The sequence below is a fragment of the Rhyacophila brunnea genome, unplaced genomic scaffold (genome assembly GCF_057557595.1).
Source record: "Rhyacophila brunnea isolate RB1 unplaced genomic scaffold, BYU_Rbru_1.0 scaffold_20, whole genome shotgun sequence".
NCBI lineage: Eukaryota > Metazoa > Arthropoda > Insecta > Trichoptera > Rhyacophilidae > Rhyacophila > Rhyacophila brunnea.
The window spans coordinates 3,908,181-3,923,387 of record NW_028232860.1 but is presented as its reverse complement, the minus strand read 5'-3'; the positions used below and the strand labels follow the sequence as shown (position 1 = coordinate 3,923,387).

The 15,207-nt window shown below is 36.9% G+C and overlaps 1 protein-coding gene across 1 annotated transcript in view; it reads left to right on the top strand.

The window, feature by feature from the left end:
• LOC147071097 (uncharacterized) overlaps window positions 1–15,207 on the top strand; it is a 95,756-nt gene that overhangs the window by 72,376 nt on the left and 8,173 nt on the right. Inside the window, exons 4-5 of the mRNA XM_085948526.1 lie at window positions 11,795–12,098; window positions 14,384–14,649. Coding sequence (XP_085804652.1) covers window positions 11,795–12,098; window positions 14,384–14,649 — 570 coding nt within the window. The remainder of the gene's footprint in view (window positions 1–11,794; window positions 12,099–14,383; window positions 14,650–15,207) is intronic.

Here is a 15,207-nt window from a genome sequence, read left to right as displayed (position 1 = left end):
CGTGTAAAGACGTATTTTCGTGCAATTTACAAGATTGCATGCATAGATAAAAAAGCTTCTGAATTTTCAAACAATAATTGGTACTTCGATGGCGAATCTGCCGAAAGAAATACGAACTACACTGCACAGAACATTTTGACGTTTACCGAGTATCTACGAACCCGATTTTAAACTATCGTGACAATAACTGTTTACACGTGAAAGTGCTGACTCTCCAATCTCATTCTTTAAAAGTAATCGAGACGCGATGCTGATATTTTATGGTACTGTTAGACAGGTAATGAAAATCGGTTAACCTCAAAATGAGTATAGTTCATTTTTTTGCAGGCAGATTCGCCCCTATCGTTCTACTGCGCAGGCGCAGATCGAAAAAATCCCTACTGTCGCATGAAAATTCAAAAGCTTCCAAACTTTTTTGATTCATACGTGCAAGCTTCCAACTGGAGTATAATACATGTTTACTCATACATTTTCTTGTGATGGCCGCTATAATACTTACTGTCAACAGTAAATCCATGAGGTATTTATTATATGCATATATTTACATTATTTGTGCAAATAAATCCATGCACGTGTACATGCGCTATAAGCTTGGAGGCATATAATATACAAATTGCGAACACATGTTACTAGACTCATTTTAGTCGGTTTAATTATGTATCTTTTTCTTTCTTAAAAGTGTTAATGTGGCAACCACCCAGCTTCTGTCACGTAGGTATTTCCTGCTGTGAAGTTTATAGGCAGAAAGGTAGGTTAAACAAAAAATCACCGCCCATTATGAGAGGTTTTTTATCACTTTCTCAATGATTTTCCGCCCGTATGTTGCGCTCTAGTCGCCCACGCGAATAGTTCGGTACTGGCCAAAGAGGATCTGTAAGTTTCCACACCGCACCCAATTTCCGGTCCCTGCCTGCACTCGAGCGATTCGGAAAGCTTTTATTTCGCCATCGCAATAAACCAGAAAGTAAAGTTGTAAAAGTTTACGAAACTTGAGTGTTTCGCGGATATAAGTGTTGGAAACGTATAGCATATTATTATGTTCAGTTAGCTGAATGAATGTTCGCGAATTGATAGCTACTTGTTTCTTTTTAGTTTTTATTTTGATTGTTTACAAGTTTCTTTGACATTAGTGAAAGTCTTCGGAAAGGGTTGTAATCTTGTAATAATATGCGTTCCATATATACCTACATGTGTATAAAAATAGTAACTTATTCCACATAGGTATATACAGTGGCGCACTCAGGATTTCATATTGGGGGGGGGCAAGGAGTTCAAATTAAGGGTATCTACTTACACAGTGAATTATTGGCGATTTTATACATCTACTTTAATAATTGAGCTGTCGAGTATCGGCACATAATAATCAGAAAATATATTGCGCAATTATATAATTTAAAATGTTCATGGCCATGAAGTATAATAGCGACTTTTATGATGTGTGTTTATCTCACTTATCTGGTCAACCCGACACGCCGGGCCCCCACAGTCCGGACCCCCAAGCTAGAGCCCTGTCAGCCCTCCCCAGCCATGACCTACATCACTTCGGAATTCGGGTGGACACCGAGAATTTTTTGAAAGTTCCATTAGGGATTGGGTTTCTAAAAAAACCCGACATTAGTGTTTCGAAATTAAAATCTAAGAAATTTTTCTAAAAAGGGTGCTGGAGAATAATTACAAATCATTTTTTTCGTGTTTTTATTTGTCTAAGCCCAAGGTATAGTTTATTACCTTTCAATTTCAATGTTTAAAATCATTCTGATAATTTTCATGTTAAGGGGGAGCCAGGGCCCCTTGCCCCCCACCCCTTGGGTGCGCCACTGGGTATATATTATACTCACCAATCCTTGAAAATTAATAACTTCTTCCCTATGCATTGATATAGTTTTGAAAATATCACGTTGGTGTACGACGTACGTACAATCTACATAATTTATCCGCACTTCATTTCATGAGTGTTTATTCAGCGTGGAATACAATATATATTTTGGTATATGTAATTCATAAATGTATAATAAATAATATATTCCATTGGAGTCTAGGGTAGGGTAGAAGCGCTAGTTTTACTTATTTTCTATTTGAAGTGTTGTTAGTAACACTTACAAAATGCGTCTTCTGTCTATGGCCAATCATAATAATGTATTATTGCCAATCATTCATACGCGGAATAAAAGCCGGGACAAAATTCCAAACCGGCCGGGGCGCCGGGACCAATGTGTGAAACCGGGACGTATGGTAAGCCTACTTATAGGTAGGTATATTGTTACACATAATTGTAATTGTAAACACATAATTTTATGAGTCACACAAAAACCGACTGTAGTTAAATTTTCACACAATGCGTTTTTTATGCCTAATTCTATATGCAATGCTAATTTTATTCTAAATCGTTTTGTTTGTTTACAATGTGTCAGTCAAACATTTTTTTGTTTTTTTAGAGTACTGATAACGGAAACGACGTAGTTTTAAGCAAAAGTATGCACATTCCATGAAAATGTATTAATTTGTTACATAATAAAATAATAACTAATGGCATTATCACAATAACGACGCCACCGTACTCCCAGGGTGGTAGGAATTAGATTTGTTTTTACGAAGATAATTATTATTGGAAGTGTATAAACTTCGCCGAATTTATTTATTTACACGAAGCGAATACTACAAAGTATAAGTTTAAGACGTTCACATCATGAGATGGCAATATAAAGATAGGAAGGTACTAAATATTATGCTCGTATATACCTACGTATCTATAACATATATCTATAGGCGGCTCTCGTGGTGCAGTGGGTAAGGCGCTGGCCTTCCACCCGAGAGTTCTGGGTTCGATTCCCGGTCATGACAAAAAACATTTATGTGTTTTTCTCAAAGCCTGGGTGTTTGTGATTGTTCAAAGTTACTACTTACTAACAACCACCTTGTACGAAATAGCAAGGACATGGTTATTAATAATTAAAAAAAAAAAAAAACATATATCTATAACGTAATAAAAATATATACACAACACTGAATGATGTAAATATTCTAAATATATAATATCTTAAGAATCTCTAAAAAAATGTTCACTTGAACACAGACTTACATATTTAGTAGAATACATCGATATCTGAAGCAATTTGATTGAACATAATATCTGCCGTTGCTTTCCCAATTGGCATTACTAATGGTAGGTTAGTTCTGCTCGTTCGGTGAATAAATAACCTAATTAATAACTAACTATACTGAATATTAGTAAGACCAGCGCATTTATGCTATACACAAGACTGCTATCGGCGGCTATCAAGGGTAGTTTATCATATTTGTGTGCTGATTAATTATTGTTACAATAAGTTAACCGTCTGAGCTATCAAAACTGTCTATCTCGCTCTAAAAGTTAACACAGCCAAGAGAGATGCTGTTAAAATATAGCACTTATTGTAACAATTACATCTAACTTATTCTAACAATTATAATAGGTACCTCAATACATAACTATGATAAACTACCCTGGATAGCCGCCGATAGCGGCCGATACAGTCTTGGGAATAGATGCGCAGGGACAAATCCACAAATCCCAATCCTAATCAATGATCAGTATTAAATTATATGGATTAATGAGATACCTACGGACAATAGGTTTTGTTTTATTTTAATTAATACGCCTCGTGTATTTTTATCAAGAATTGACAGTTAACAAGATTAAAGTTAAACAACGCAAACGGCAAAAAGAAATGTAGAACTAACATAACACTGTGTTTCTTACCATTATAACCGAGTTCTACAGACGACGTACCTAACTATAATATAATGAATATTACCTAATAGTCATTTAACAGTGAGACTTCTTGTTGTGAATTTACAGAGATCGAAATAAGGAAATCGTAGACTAAATTTGTCGCCGTGACAGCATGATAGTACGCGACGTGCACCTATATATAATATAATCACAACTTAAGGATTTCTTTCAGGACGATTGTCATTTTTACCGCCAAATAAAATTTAAAAATGAAGTTGGCATCCCTGTATATCTTGTTTATGAATAGAACAATATTCTCCTTTTTATGCAGAATGACGTTTTATGTTTTATTTGTTTTTTTTTTAAATATTTATTATAGGTCGCTTTTTCTTTCCATTCATACATTATGATTTATGGTAATGACTGAATCATCCGGGTCATTGAGAGATTGGAAATCCCCGGTCATTATAATTGTATAGATCATAGAATTACAATGACATCACTTGATCACTACCACCGCACAGTTTTACAATTTTTGAACAAACATTAAAATTTACAAAAATAAAATCAACAAACTTAAAATAGGTGGGTACTTAAATGTAAATTTCCACAATTACAGTGGTTTTCAAACCCAAAGTGTACCTATATTATTATTTTCTTCGGCACCCCAAAAAAAATGCCACACTTACACAGAATAAAAATGCATTTTTAGCATGTAATAAAATTATTGTGTGTTCATTACCGCATCAATGCATTTTTATTATTTCTTCTAATATATTTTCCGACCATGTCCGATCCTAATAAGATGATATTATGGGCCTCCACAGTGTGTAGGTTTGTATAAACAGATTTTGTTTTTACGAGAAATTGATGTCAGATACTTGCTCAACCGATTAGGTCCGAACTATGACTGACAGTACTGACACACAAATTGAAAAACAATACATTGTGTACTTCCCAGACCCACGACACTATTATAGGCCGCCGCTCAAGCCACGCAGAAACCAAGCGAGCCAAAACAGAAAAAAACCTGTAAATCCCTTGCATTTTTATTTTGTTAACTGTCAATAATTCATGGCGGAACTGCATTGTACTGTTGTTTTAATTTAATAAAACGCAATTTTTTGTGGTACTTATTCCACTTTTAAACAATAAATTAGGACCGGTTTCGTTCGCATCAGAGGGACATTTTCAACATGATGATGTTGAAACATCTCTTGATGATGAAACAACAATACCTACATATTTATTTATCTAAATCGTTTTGTTTGTTTACAATGTGTCAGTCAAACATTTTTTTGTTTTTTTAGAGTACTGATAACGGAAACGACGTAGTTTTAAGCAAAAGTATGCACATTCCATGAAAATGTATTAATTTGTTACATAATAAAATAATAACTAATGGCATTATCACAATAACGACGCCACCGTACTCCCAGGGTGGTAGGAATTAGATTTGTTTTTACGAAGATAATTATTATTGGAAGTGTATAAACTTCGCCGAATTTATTTATTTACACGAAGCGAATACTACAAAGTATAAGTTTAAGACGTTCACATCATGAGATGGCAATATAAAGATAGGAAGGTACTAAATATTATGCTCGTATATACCTACGTATCTATAACATATATCTATAGGCGGCTCTCGTGGTGCAGTGGGTAAGGCGCTGGCCTTCCACCCGAGAGTTCTGGGTTCGATTCCCGGTCATGACAAAAAACATTTATGTGTTTTTCTCAAAGCCTGGGTGTTTGTGATTGTTCAAAGTTACTACTTACTAACAACCACCTTGTACGAAATAGCAAGGACATGGTTATTAATAATTAAAAAAAAAAAAAACATATATCTATAACGTAATAAAAATATATACACAACACTGAATGATGTAAATATTCTAAATATATAATATCTTAAGAATCTCTAAAAAAATGTTCACTTGAACACAGACTTACATATTTAGTAGAATACATCGATATCTGAAGCAATTTGATTGAACATAATATCTGCCGTTGCTTTCCCAATTGGCATTACTAATGGTAGGTTAGTTCTGCTCGTTCGGTGAATAAATAACCTAATTAATAACTAACTATACTGAATATTAGTAAGACCAGCGCATTTATGCTATACACAAGACTGCTATCGGCGGCTATCAAGGGTAGTTTATCATATTTGTGTGCTGATTAATTATTGTTACAATAAGTTAACCGTCTGAGCTATCAAAACTGTCTATCTCGCTCTAAAAGTTAACACAGCCAAGAGAGATGCTGTTAAAATATAGCACTTATTGTAACAATTACATCTAACTTATTCTAACAATTATAATAGGTACCTCAATACATAACTATGATAAACTACCCTGGATAGCCGCCGATAGCGGCCGATACAGTCTTGGGAATAGATGCGCAGGGACAAATCCACAAATCCCAATCCTAATCAATGATCAGTATTAAATTATATGGATTAATGAGATACCTACGGACAATAGGTTTTGTTTTATTTTAATTAATACGCCTCGTGTATTTTTATCAAGAATTGACAGTTAACAAGATTAAAGTTAAACAACGCAAACGGCAAAAAGAAATGTAGAACTAACATAACACTGTGTTTCTTACCATTATAACCGAGTTCTACAGACGACGTACCTAACTATAATATAATGAATATTACCTAATAGTCATTTAACAGTGAGACTTCTTGTTGTGAATTTACAGAGATCGAAATAAGGAAATCGTAGACTAAATTTGTCGCCGTGACAGCATGATAGTACGCGACGTGCACCTATATATAATATAATCACAACTTAAGGATTTCTTTCAGGACGATTGTCATTTTTACCGCCAAATAAAATTTAAAAATGAAGTTGGCATCCCTGTATATCTTGTTTATGAATAGAACAATATTCTCCTTTTTATGCAGAATGACGTTTTATGTTTTATTTGTTTTTTTTTTAAATATTTATTATAGGTCGCTTTTTCTTTCCATTCATACATTATGATTTATGGTAATGACTGAATCATCCGGGTCATTGAGAGATTGGAAATCCCCGGTCATTATAATTGTATAGATCATAGAATTACAATGACATCACTTGATCACTACCACCGCACAGTTTTACAATTTTTGAACAAACATTAAAATTTACAAAAATAAAATCAACAAACTTAAAATAGGTGGGTACTTAAATGTAAATTTCCACAATTACAGTGGTTTTCAAACCCAAAGTGTACCTATATTATTATTTTCTTCGGCACCCCAAAAAAAATGCCACACTTACACAGAATAAAAATGCATTTTTAGCATGTAATAAAATTATTGTGTGTTCATTACCGCATCAATGCATTTTTATTATTTCTTCTAATATATTTTCCGACCATGTCCGATCCTAATAAGATGATATTATGGGCCTCCACAGTGTGTAGGTTTGTATAAACAGATTTTGTTTTTACGAGAAATTGATGTCAGATACTTGCTCAACCGATTAGGTCCGAACTATGACTGACAGTACTGACACACAAATTGAAAAACAATACATTGTGTACTTCCCAGACCCACGACACTATTATAGGCCGCCGCTCAAGCCACGCAGAAACCAAGCGAGCCAAAACAGAAAAAAACCTGTAAATCCCTTGCATTTTTATTTTGTTAACTGTCAATAATTCATGGCGGAACTGCATTGTACTGTTGTTTTAATTTAATAAAACGCAATTTTTTGTGGTACTTATTCCACTTTTAAACAATAAATTAGGACCGGTTTCGTTCGCATCAGAGGGACATTTTCAACATGATGATGTTGAAACATCTCTTGATGATGAAACAACAATACCTACATATTTATTTATCTAGCAAGTATTCCTTCAACGATTTGACGACATTCCACGAATCCTTTCTTTGTTATTTGTATCATATAGTGTGCCGCCCTAAATTCAAATTCAAATTCATTTTTTTAGATGCCTATAGTGAACATTACAAATTATTAATTTAAGACATTCACAACATAACATTTACAAACAAAGAAATGTTATTAAAACAGTAGATATTATATAGCAGTGCTTGGCATGGTGTCACTGGATGAGACTGTTCATTCACATAAATAATTTAAATTTTTTTCGGTCCTGTCCGAACCCGAACCCCCCCCCCCTCCCCTCTTGAATGCGCGCATAGTTTTGCCGGCGTACAAGTCGGGTCAACACATTGAAATTGGCTACATTGTTATGAAGAAAACAATATATATACACACAAGTTCATGGAATGTAATTGTACGTCATAATAGTTCAGGAGTTGAATTTTTTTTCACACATGGTGCTGTGAAAACTCCTTCTGACTATTTGAGTCGCCTAGAGTCATAACTCACATATTATTGCAATTTTATCATTTTGTAGTTAAATATACCAAGTGATTCTAAAGGTATTAATCTATAGATATAAAGAAAAATTGTTGGATATCAAAAGTCACTTTAAACCAGGGGAGGGCAAAATGTGGCCCGCTGGATATTTTTTTGCGGCCCGCCATCATTAATTGTACTTCTGATTACGAATACCTTTTTTATATTTTTTAAAAAAAATATTGACAATAGATTAAAATTTGAAGAATTTGTTCTTTCGTTAATGTATTATCTCAGTACGTCTTCCTTGCGTCTCGTCTCACACTATGTAACCACTATTTTCTATGTTGAACATCGTGACACATTTAAATACTTTTAACTCTGCGTTGCAAGGAAAAAAAATATATGCCCACGATATGGTGAAGAGTTTGAATGGATTTCAATTAAAACTCAAGTTGTTCCTTCGACAAATATCGAATAAGAACGTGGACCACTTTCCAACTTTGAAGTTGCTGAATATACCAGAATATAAATTTGAAGAATATGGTAAAATTATTAAAGCTCTGAATGACGATTTTTTACAAAGATTTGGTGACTTCCGAAAAATTGAGACAAGTTTAGCAACAGTACGCGATCCATTTTCAATAGATATTGATAGTGTACTGACAGAGCTACAACTTGAGATTATTGGTCTGCAGTGTGACACTGATTTAAGAGAATTGCATCGTCGTGAAGGTATATCCAAATTTTACAATGCCCTTAATTCAGACAAATTCGAACAACTTAAAGATTATGCAAGAGAAATGTTCGTTGTTTTTGGATAAACCTATATATGTGAACAAACATTTTCGATCATGAACCTCAATAAAAATTCTTTACGATCAAATATCTCCGATGCCCATTTACAAGCAGTTTTGAAAATATCAACCACAAAATTAACACCTGAATTTGAAAAAATGTACAACACTTTCATTCTTCTCATTATTTTTTTTGTAATGTTTATTTTTCGTGATAATAAATAGTGTATATCTAAAAATGGTATTTTACTTGCGGCCCGCCGCTCATTTTGAATTCTTGAATTTGGCCCTCCATCCAAAAAGTTTGCCCGCCCCTGCTTTAAACCATGTGAAAATCGTTAACAAAGTTGACTGTTGGTGTCATAACTCACATTTTTCAATGAATAATGTGAGTCTGTCATCAAGGCCTTTCTAACCAATACGGGAGCCCTATTTCTCTTAGGAGTATTATAATATCGTATATGTATTTTAAAAATAATGTAAATTGTCTAACTCTTCTTCTTCTTCCCTCGGTCCATCGCCAACTCTTGCACCTCCCGCCATGTCAGACCTGCAGCACGTAGGTCGCTCTTGTAGCACCGCTGCAGGGTGAGGGAGGGCCGGCCACGGCGACGAAACCCTTGAGGCTGTGCCTCACTCATTAATATTCAATACTTGTAACTAATAACTAATAAAAGACAGTGCTCTGGTGGTTTTTGCGATTATCTCGAAACTCGATTTTTGGAATATGTTAGTTATGACTCTAGGCAACTCATTTGTTCTTGTTTGTTTATTTATACATACGCCACTATTTATTTTTCCTTTTAATCGCCTCATTAAATATTCATTCTACATCAAAGATTTCCCATGCTTTGCAAATTTCAATCAAACTACAAAGTTTTTCCGTGTTCAGTTCTTTGTTCAGTGTGAAAATACTCACAGCTTACAAGTCTCCCAATAACGTATTAATTCTGCAAACATCGTATTTTTCTCGAGAAGAAAAAACACAGTCGCGTGTTTTACCATCATCATTCTGAGAGTCGCATGTTTCGACCTATAACAGCTTACATATTATATTATGTTCACATCTGACGGCTAAATGTGTGATAGACTGACTGATTGATGTATTTGACAGTGAATAAATAAAACACATTTTTTCCTATAAACCTTACAATCTAAATGATCATTAAAATAATGATGATGCCTGGCAAGTTTCGCAGTGTGTTTAATGATGCACAGATTTTTCAATACTGTCGAGAATAGTGAAGTCCTTCGATTATTTTAGGGAATACTAATGTCATTCATATTTTGATGTTTCCTGGATTAAAAAGATTTCTCATAAATATAATGCGATGAAATGAGACACGGAGTAGGTAATAGGTAATCATTGCTAATAAATAGGTGGGGCTCCAAATGGGCCTGGCGAAATGGAGCGCAGTTCAGGCTCGTAAAATTGAGGTTTTCCGTTCCGTCTCGTGGAAAAAATTACAAACTGGCGTTCTGTTACGCGAATTATTAAGAAAATAATTAAACTCATATATTTTTTTTTTCTTAAAGTTAACTGCGAAATTACAAATTTAATTATTCCTACAAATAATAATTCCCTATTGTGCTGTTTTACTACAAAGCATTTTTCGTTGATCTCCATTTATATTCAATTTCTTTCGAGTTTTTGTTTTACAAAATGTCCATCTCTGATTGGATTAGACTCTTGTACAATTTAGCGATATATTTTCAATGGAAAATAATATAATGACAAAAAAGCTTTTTTTTTCGAAAAGTATCGATCGTTCTGCTTCGTGAAAATTATCTATTTCGGGCACTGTAAAATAGGTTCTTATAGCTTACATGTCCCAACTAAGAAAAACAGTGAAATGGCCGGATATAAATAGATGTCATGCGGGATTGAAAACATGGACACTATTGTACGATATTGCTTGTCAGAAATTGTGTAACGTATATGTCCCAATAAAGAGTATCTCATCTAAACGGACTGAGCGGCTTACGCGTCGACTAATAATGTCGTGGGGTCCCAGGTTCGAATCCTGGGTCTGGCAAATACGTATACCTACATATTGTTTTTTAATTTGTCTTTCCAGTCAGAGTATGGACCTAATAGGTTAAGCAAGTGGCTACTATCCATTTCTCGTTAAAACAAAAAAATATGCTATTACTCCACTCTGTGGAGGCCCGTAATATGTAATGTTTGAGGCTTTCACGGTTGTTTTTTATCGTAGTAGATTTTTGGGTTTTCACCGTGTGGTCCTTCTTCCTTCTTTTCGTTTCTGACGTTTCGGGCTCGTTGCAGAGGCCATTATCAAGAGATGATATGTTTTATGATGAAAATGTAGTGTAGGTATGTGAATGTAAACGTTTCTCTAAGAATGTCAAAAGGAATCCGATTAGCTAAGAGCAAACGTTGCTCAGAGTAATCTGTCAATCGTTACGACCAGGAATACCGGCTCGAATATTGGATTTTGCTGATAGTGCCGGAAGCCATGACGTTTTTAACCGTAATCCATCATCCCTATTATTATTTTCAGGGTTTCTATGGATTTCAATAGCGTTCTTTACCAATCGTGCGAAATATCCTTTATTCCGACCCAATATCTTGGTTTCAAAGTCAAATTTGTGTCCTGTATCCATCGAGTGCTCGGCAATATTGCAGACATCGTGTAATGTTTAAGTCGGTATGCCCTCTCGTGATCCATACTATGATCGTATTAGGATCGGAAATGGTCAAAAGAAAAGAATCTAAAGAATCTTAACATACACACCCCTATCACTTCCGTACCCTTATCTGAAATCTTCTTTCATCTCAAATTATCTTCCTCATGAAAAGAAATTAATAAAAAAAATGCTCGTAAATATACGTGATATAATTTTCTTCCCATGACTAAAAGAGATGGAAAATGTTGATCAATACGATACTGGTACGGTACGAAATAAACATCGTCTTGAGTGTTTCCTTTCTTCTTTTGCAGTGTGTGGCGAATTGGAAGCGCTTCGAGCGGTCCTGTCAGCTGGTGCTGATGCTTCCACCGCTGACGTCCACGGCGGATTTCCCCTCCACTATGCGGCGCAGATGTGCGGCTCAAGATCTGGCGCCGGCGGCAACAACTCGCGCGCCCTGGACGTGCTGAAAGCGCTCCTGAGGGTGTCCGCCGCGAGAGTGGATGCTCAGGACGGAGACGGCAGGCAGCCGCTGCTTTGGGCTGCTTCCGCGGGCTCGGCGCCGGCCATGCTGGCCTTGGTGAAGGCGGGGGCTGAAGTCGAAGCTCCGGACAAGTGAGTATTTTGCTCTTTCTCCATTATTATAGACACTTTTTTTAGTTCAGCTCCTTCTCGCAATCAGAAGAATCATTGTTAACCCCACCTATTTTGAGATAATATTGCCTCATAAAATAAATTCGGGAATTAAACACTTACAGACCTACAAACATATCTGGAGAATGAGATGGGGGAGCCACTGTCGAAACCCACCTAATCACGACTCGTAACTAGCAAAATCTGACATTCGAGTGACGTTTTTCAATATGGCGTCCTATGGTAGTTCGTAGTTCCATTTTTGGCCATTCTCCAGATAAGTTTGTAGGTCTGTAATATAAATTTCCACCATCAAACCCACAAACGTAGAAACACAAGGGCATGGCCCCATAAGGGGGGGGGGGGGATGACAGGGCTCTAGCCTGGGAGCCCGGCGGGGTGCCGCTAAAACCACTTGGGGAACACTACTTTAGAAAATCACACTGCCCTTAACCTTCAACGATAGGTAGGGGGCCCGCTATAGATCGTGGTCTGGGGGCCCGCTTCAGGATGTGGGGGCCATGCAAAAGGGTGCTAGTCGCGAAATGTGGATATACGCGCACACAAACAAGGGTGGTCCTTGAGTCTACATCCATCCCCAAGGAAATGATGAGGTGAATGGCATATTACTTGGTGACCACGATATTAAAAGGAATGTTTACTTTTAATATCGCCATGCGCCATGTCTAAAAGACGGGATGACGCAGCGTGGACGACAATACAGACCCTAGTATTAGTATGACCGTTAGGCCCCCCGATAACCTCTAGTTGGTGCGATAACTCGCAGCAACTCGTAAGTGATCATTTTTCCAGTGGTTATAGCTGCAGACTAGGCGTTCTTCACTAGAATCAAACCTCGGAGTGTCTGTGCATGAGGAATATACCCACCAAAAGTGCGGGTAAGCAACGATGCGCCATAAGTAGTAAGTGGGGAAAGAGCGCAAGTTAGCAGCACCGAATCGCTATGGTTTCTCCATCTCCGTAACGAATTGCATCCAGTCGTCGCATGTTATGCAGCGATGAATTTTACCTACGTATTACTTACTAATACTTTACTTACGCAAATAATATTTTAATTCTAAATTTAAATCACAGTATCATCAAAATTTAATTAAACTATGTTCATAATAATATAATCCTCTTTTTGTAAAATTCGATAATTACAGTCGAACTTGGTTATTACGATCACGGAAATAGCGAGATCTCGGATGTAAAGAGGAAAACGTTCGTTGACATTTTAGTTTATGATTTTCTCCATACATTTATTCACTTTTAGGTATAACGAGCTATTTCTCGGGTATACCGAGAAAAACTGTGTGTCGATCGTTTAAAAATAACATTTTCCAACAACAACAAACCCTAATGCGTCAATGACATTAAGCTACTTTACGAGCTGCTTGTTTGCGAATTTACAATCTGCCTGTAAAGTCGCCCAATGTCATTATCGAACAAGCTAACAAGCAGATTGTAAACAATCTACCGAGAAAAGTTGAAAGCCGGTCAACTTTACACACTACACGCCGGCGTGTAGGCCTACTGCGTCTGCGCAGTAGAGCGTAGTAGCGACCTCCCAGTAAAAAACGAACTAGGTTCTGTCAAAATAGTCGCTGGCTTGTTGGCTTCTCAGCAAATGGAAAGTATTGTGTGTCACCATCACAATCGGAGTAGTTGAATCGCCCGCTTTTAAATTCGCCAACAAACAGCTCGTAAAGTAGCTCAATGTAATTGACGCATAAGCAATACAATGCGACCGGGCAGTTAACTAGACCAATGCCACCGGGATTGGATTACGTTTATGATACTAGTTAGGCGTCTAAGTACCTAATTGGTGTATTCGCCGACAAAATTGAAAAAGTATCCACGCATATGGTTGAAATTGCATTTAAAAAATCCAAGCTTTGTGAAGTCAGTAGGTACCTACCAGCGCCGGCGGCTCACCACTTCATTACAATAAACAACTTCATTTCTTGTTTATGAATGGCATGCTTGTTTCGGGGATTTTTACGGTGGTTTTCAGATTTGTTATGTTCTATGCTTAAATAGAACGTGGCGCGAAGAATGTTATATAACGTGAAAACGAGTAATGCTTATAACGAGCAAATTCAGTCGGTCCCATCTTCCTCGTAATAACCAAGTTCGACTATATTACCAATATTACAGATATTTTTTTTCTAAATGCCCCTCTCCTCTCATACAATTTGTGTGCACGCCGTTTGAAGTGGACATGGTATTTTACAGTTTGATAATATTTATCTGTTGATTTTTAGGGATGGTCTAACTGCTCTGCATTGCGCCGCATCCCGCGGCCATACTGAGTGCATAGAGACACTGCTGACGCTATGCGGTGCAAGACCTGACGTCATCGACTCCAACGGGTGCACCGCTCTTCACTACGCTGTGACGTTAGGTCACGCCGACGCGACTGCGCTGCTGCTGGACCAGGGAGCGGATCCTAACAGGCAGGACAGGAAGGGCAGAAGTCCAGCCCATTGCGGATGCGCCAAGGGACAGTTTGAGACCGTGAGGATGTTGGGTAAGTGGCCAAACTAAAATAATCATCAAAACCTATCAGTAATATTGATAGATGAATGTATTAATACGTCGTGGTTGCTTTATCATTCAATGAGCTTGATTTAGAACCGTTTCACACGGGACACATGTGTGGCGCGCGAGATTCCGCATTTATATTTAAATGAACGCGACACTCGTGTGTCCCCGTCTGAACGCGCACATTCAGTTATGTGTAAATGCGGAATCTCGCCACGCCGGTGGCGCCACATATGTGTCCTGTGTGAAACGGCTCTTAGTGTCAGGCCTCAGTGGAAGCGTTTTGAGGGGCGGGGCGTGTGTGTTAAACAAGTGTCCACAATATGCACGCTGCACGCTCTGCACTACAAAACGCTGTCACTGTAACCTTACGCTTACAGGAGGAGACAACTAAAAAAAACGCAAAGCGTGTTAGTATTGTCGGTAACTGTTATCTATCGTTTAATTTCAATAGACATTACTGGGAACAGCCAATATGCCTACTTGGAGCCGTTATTCCGTACGTACAAACAGAATCAATAAACTTCAACCACAAAGAATGATT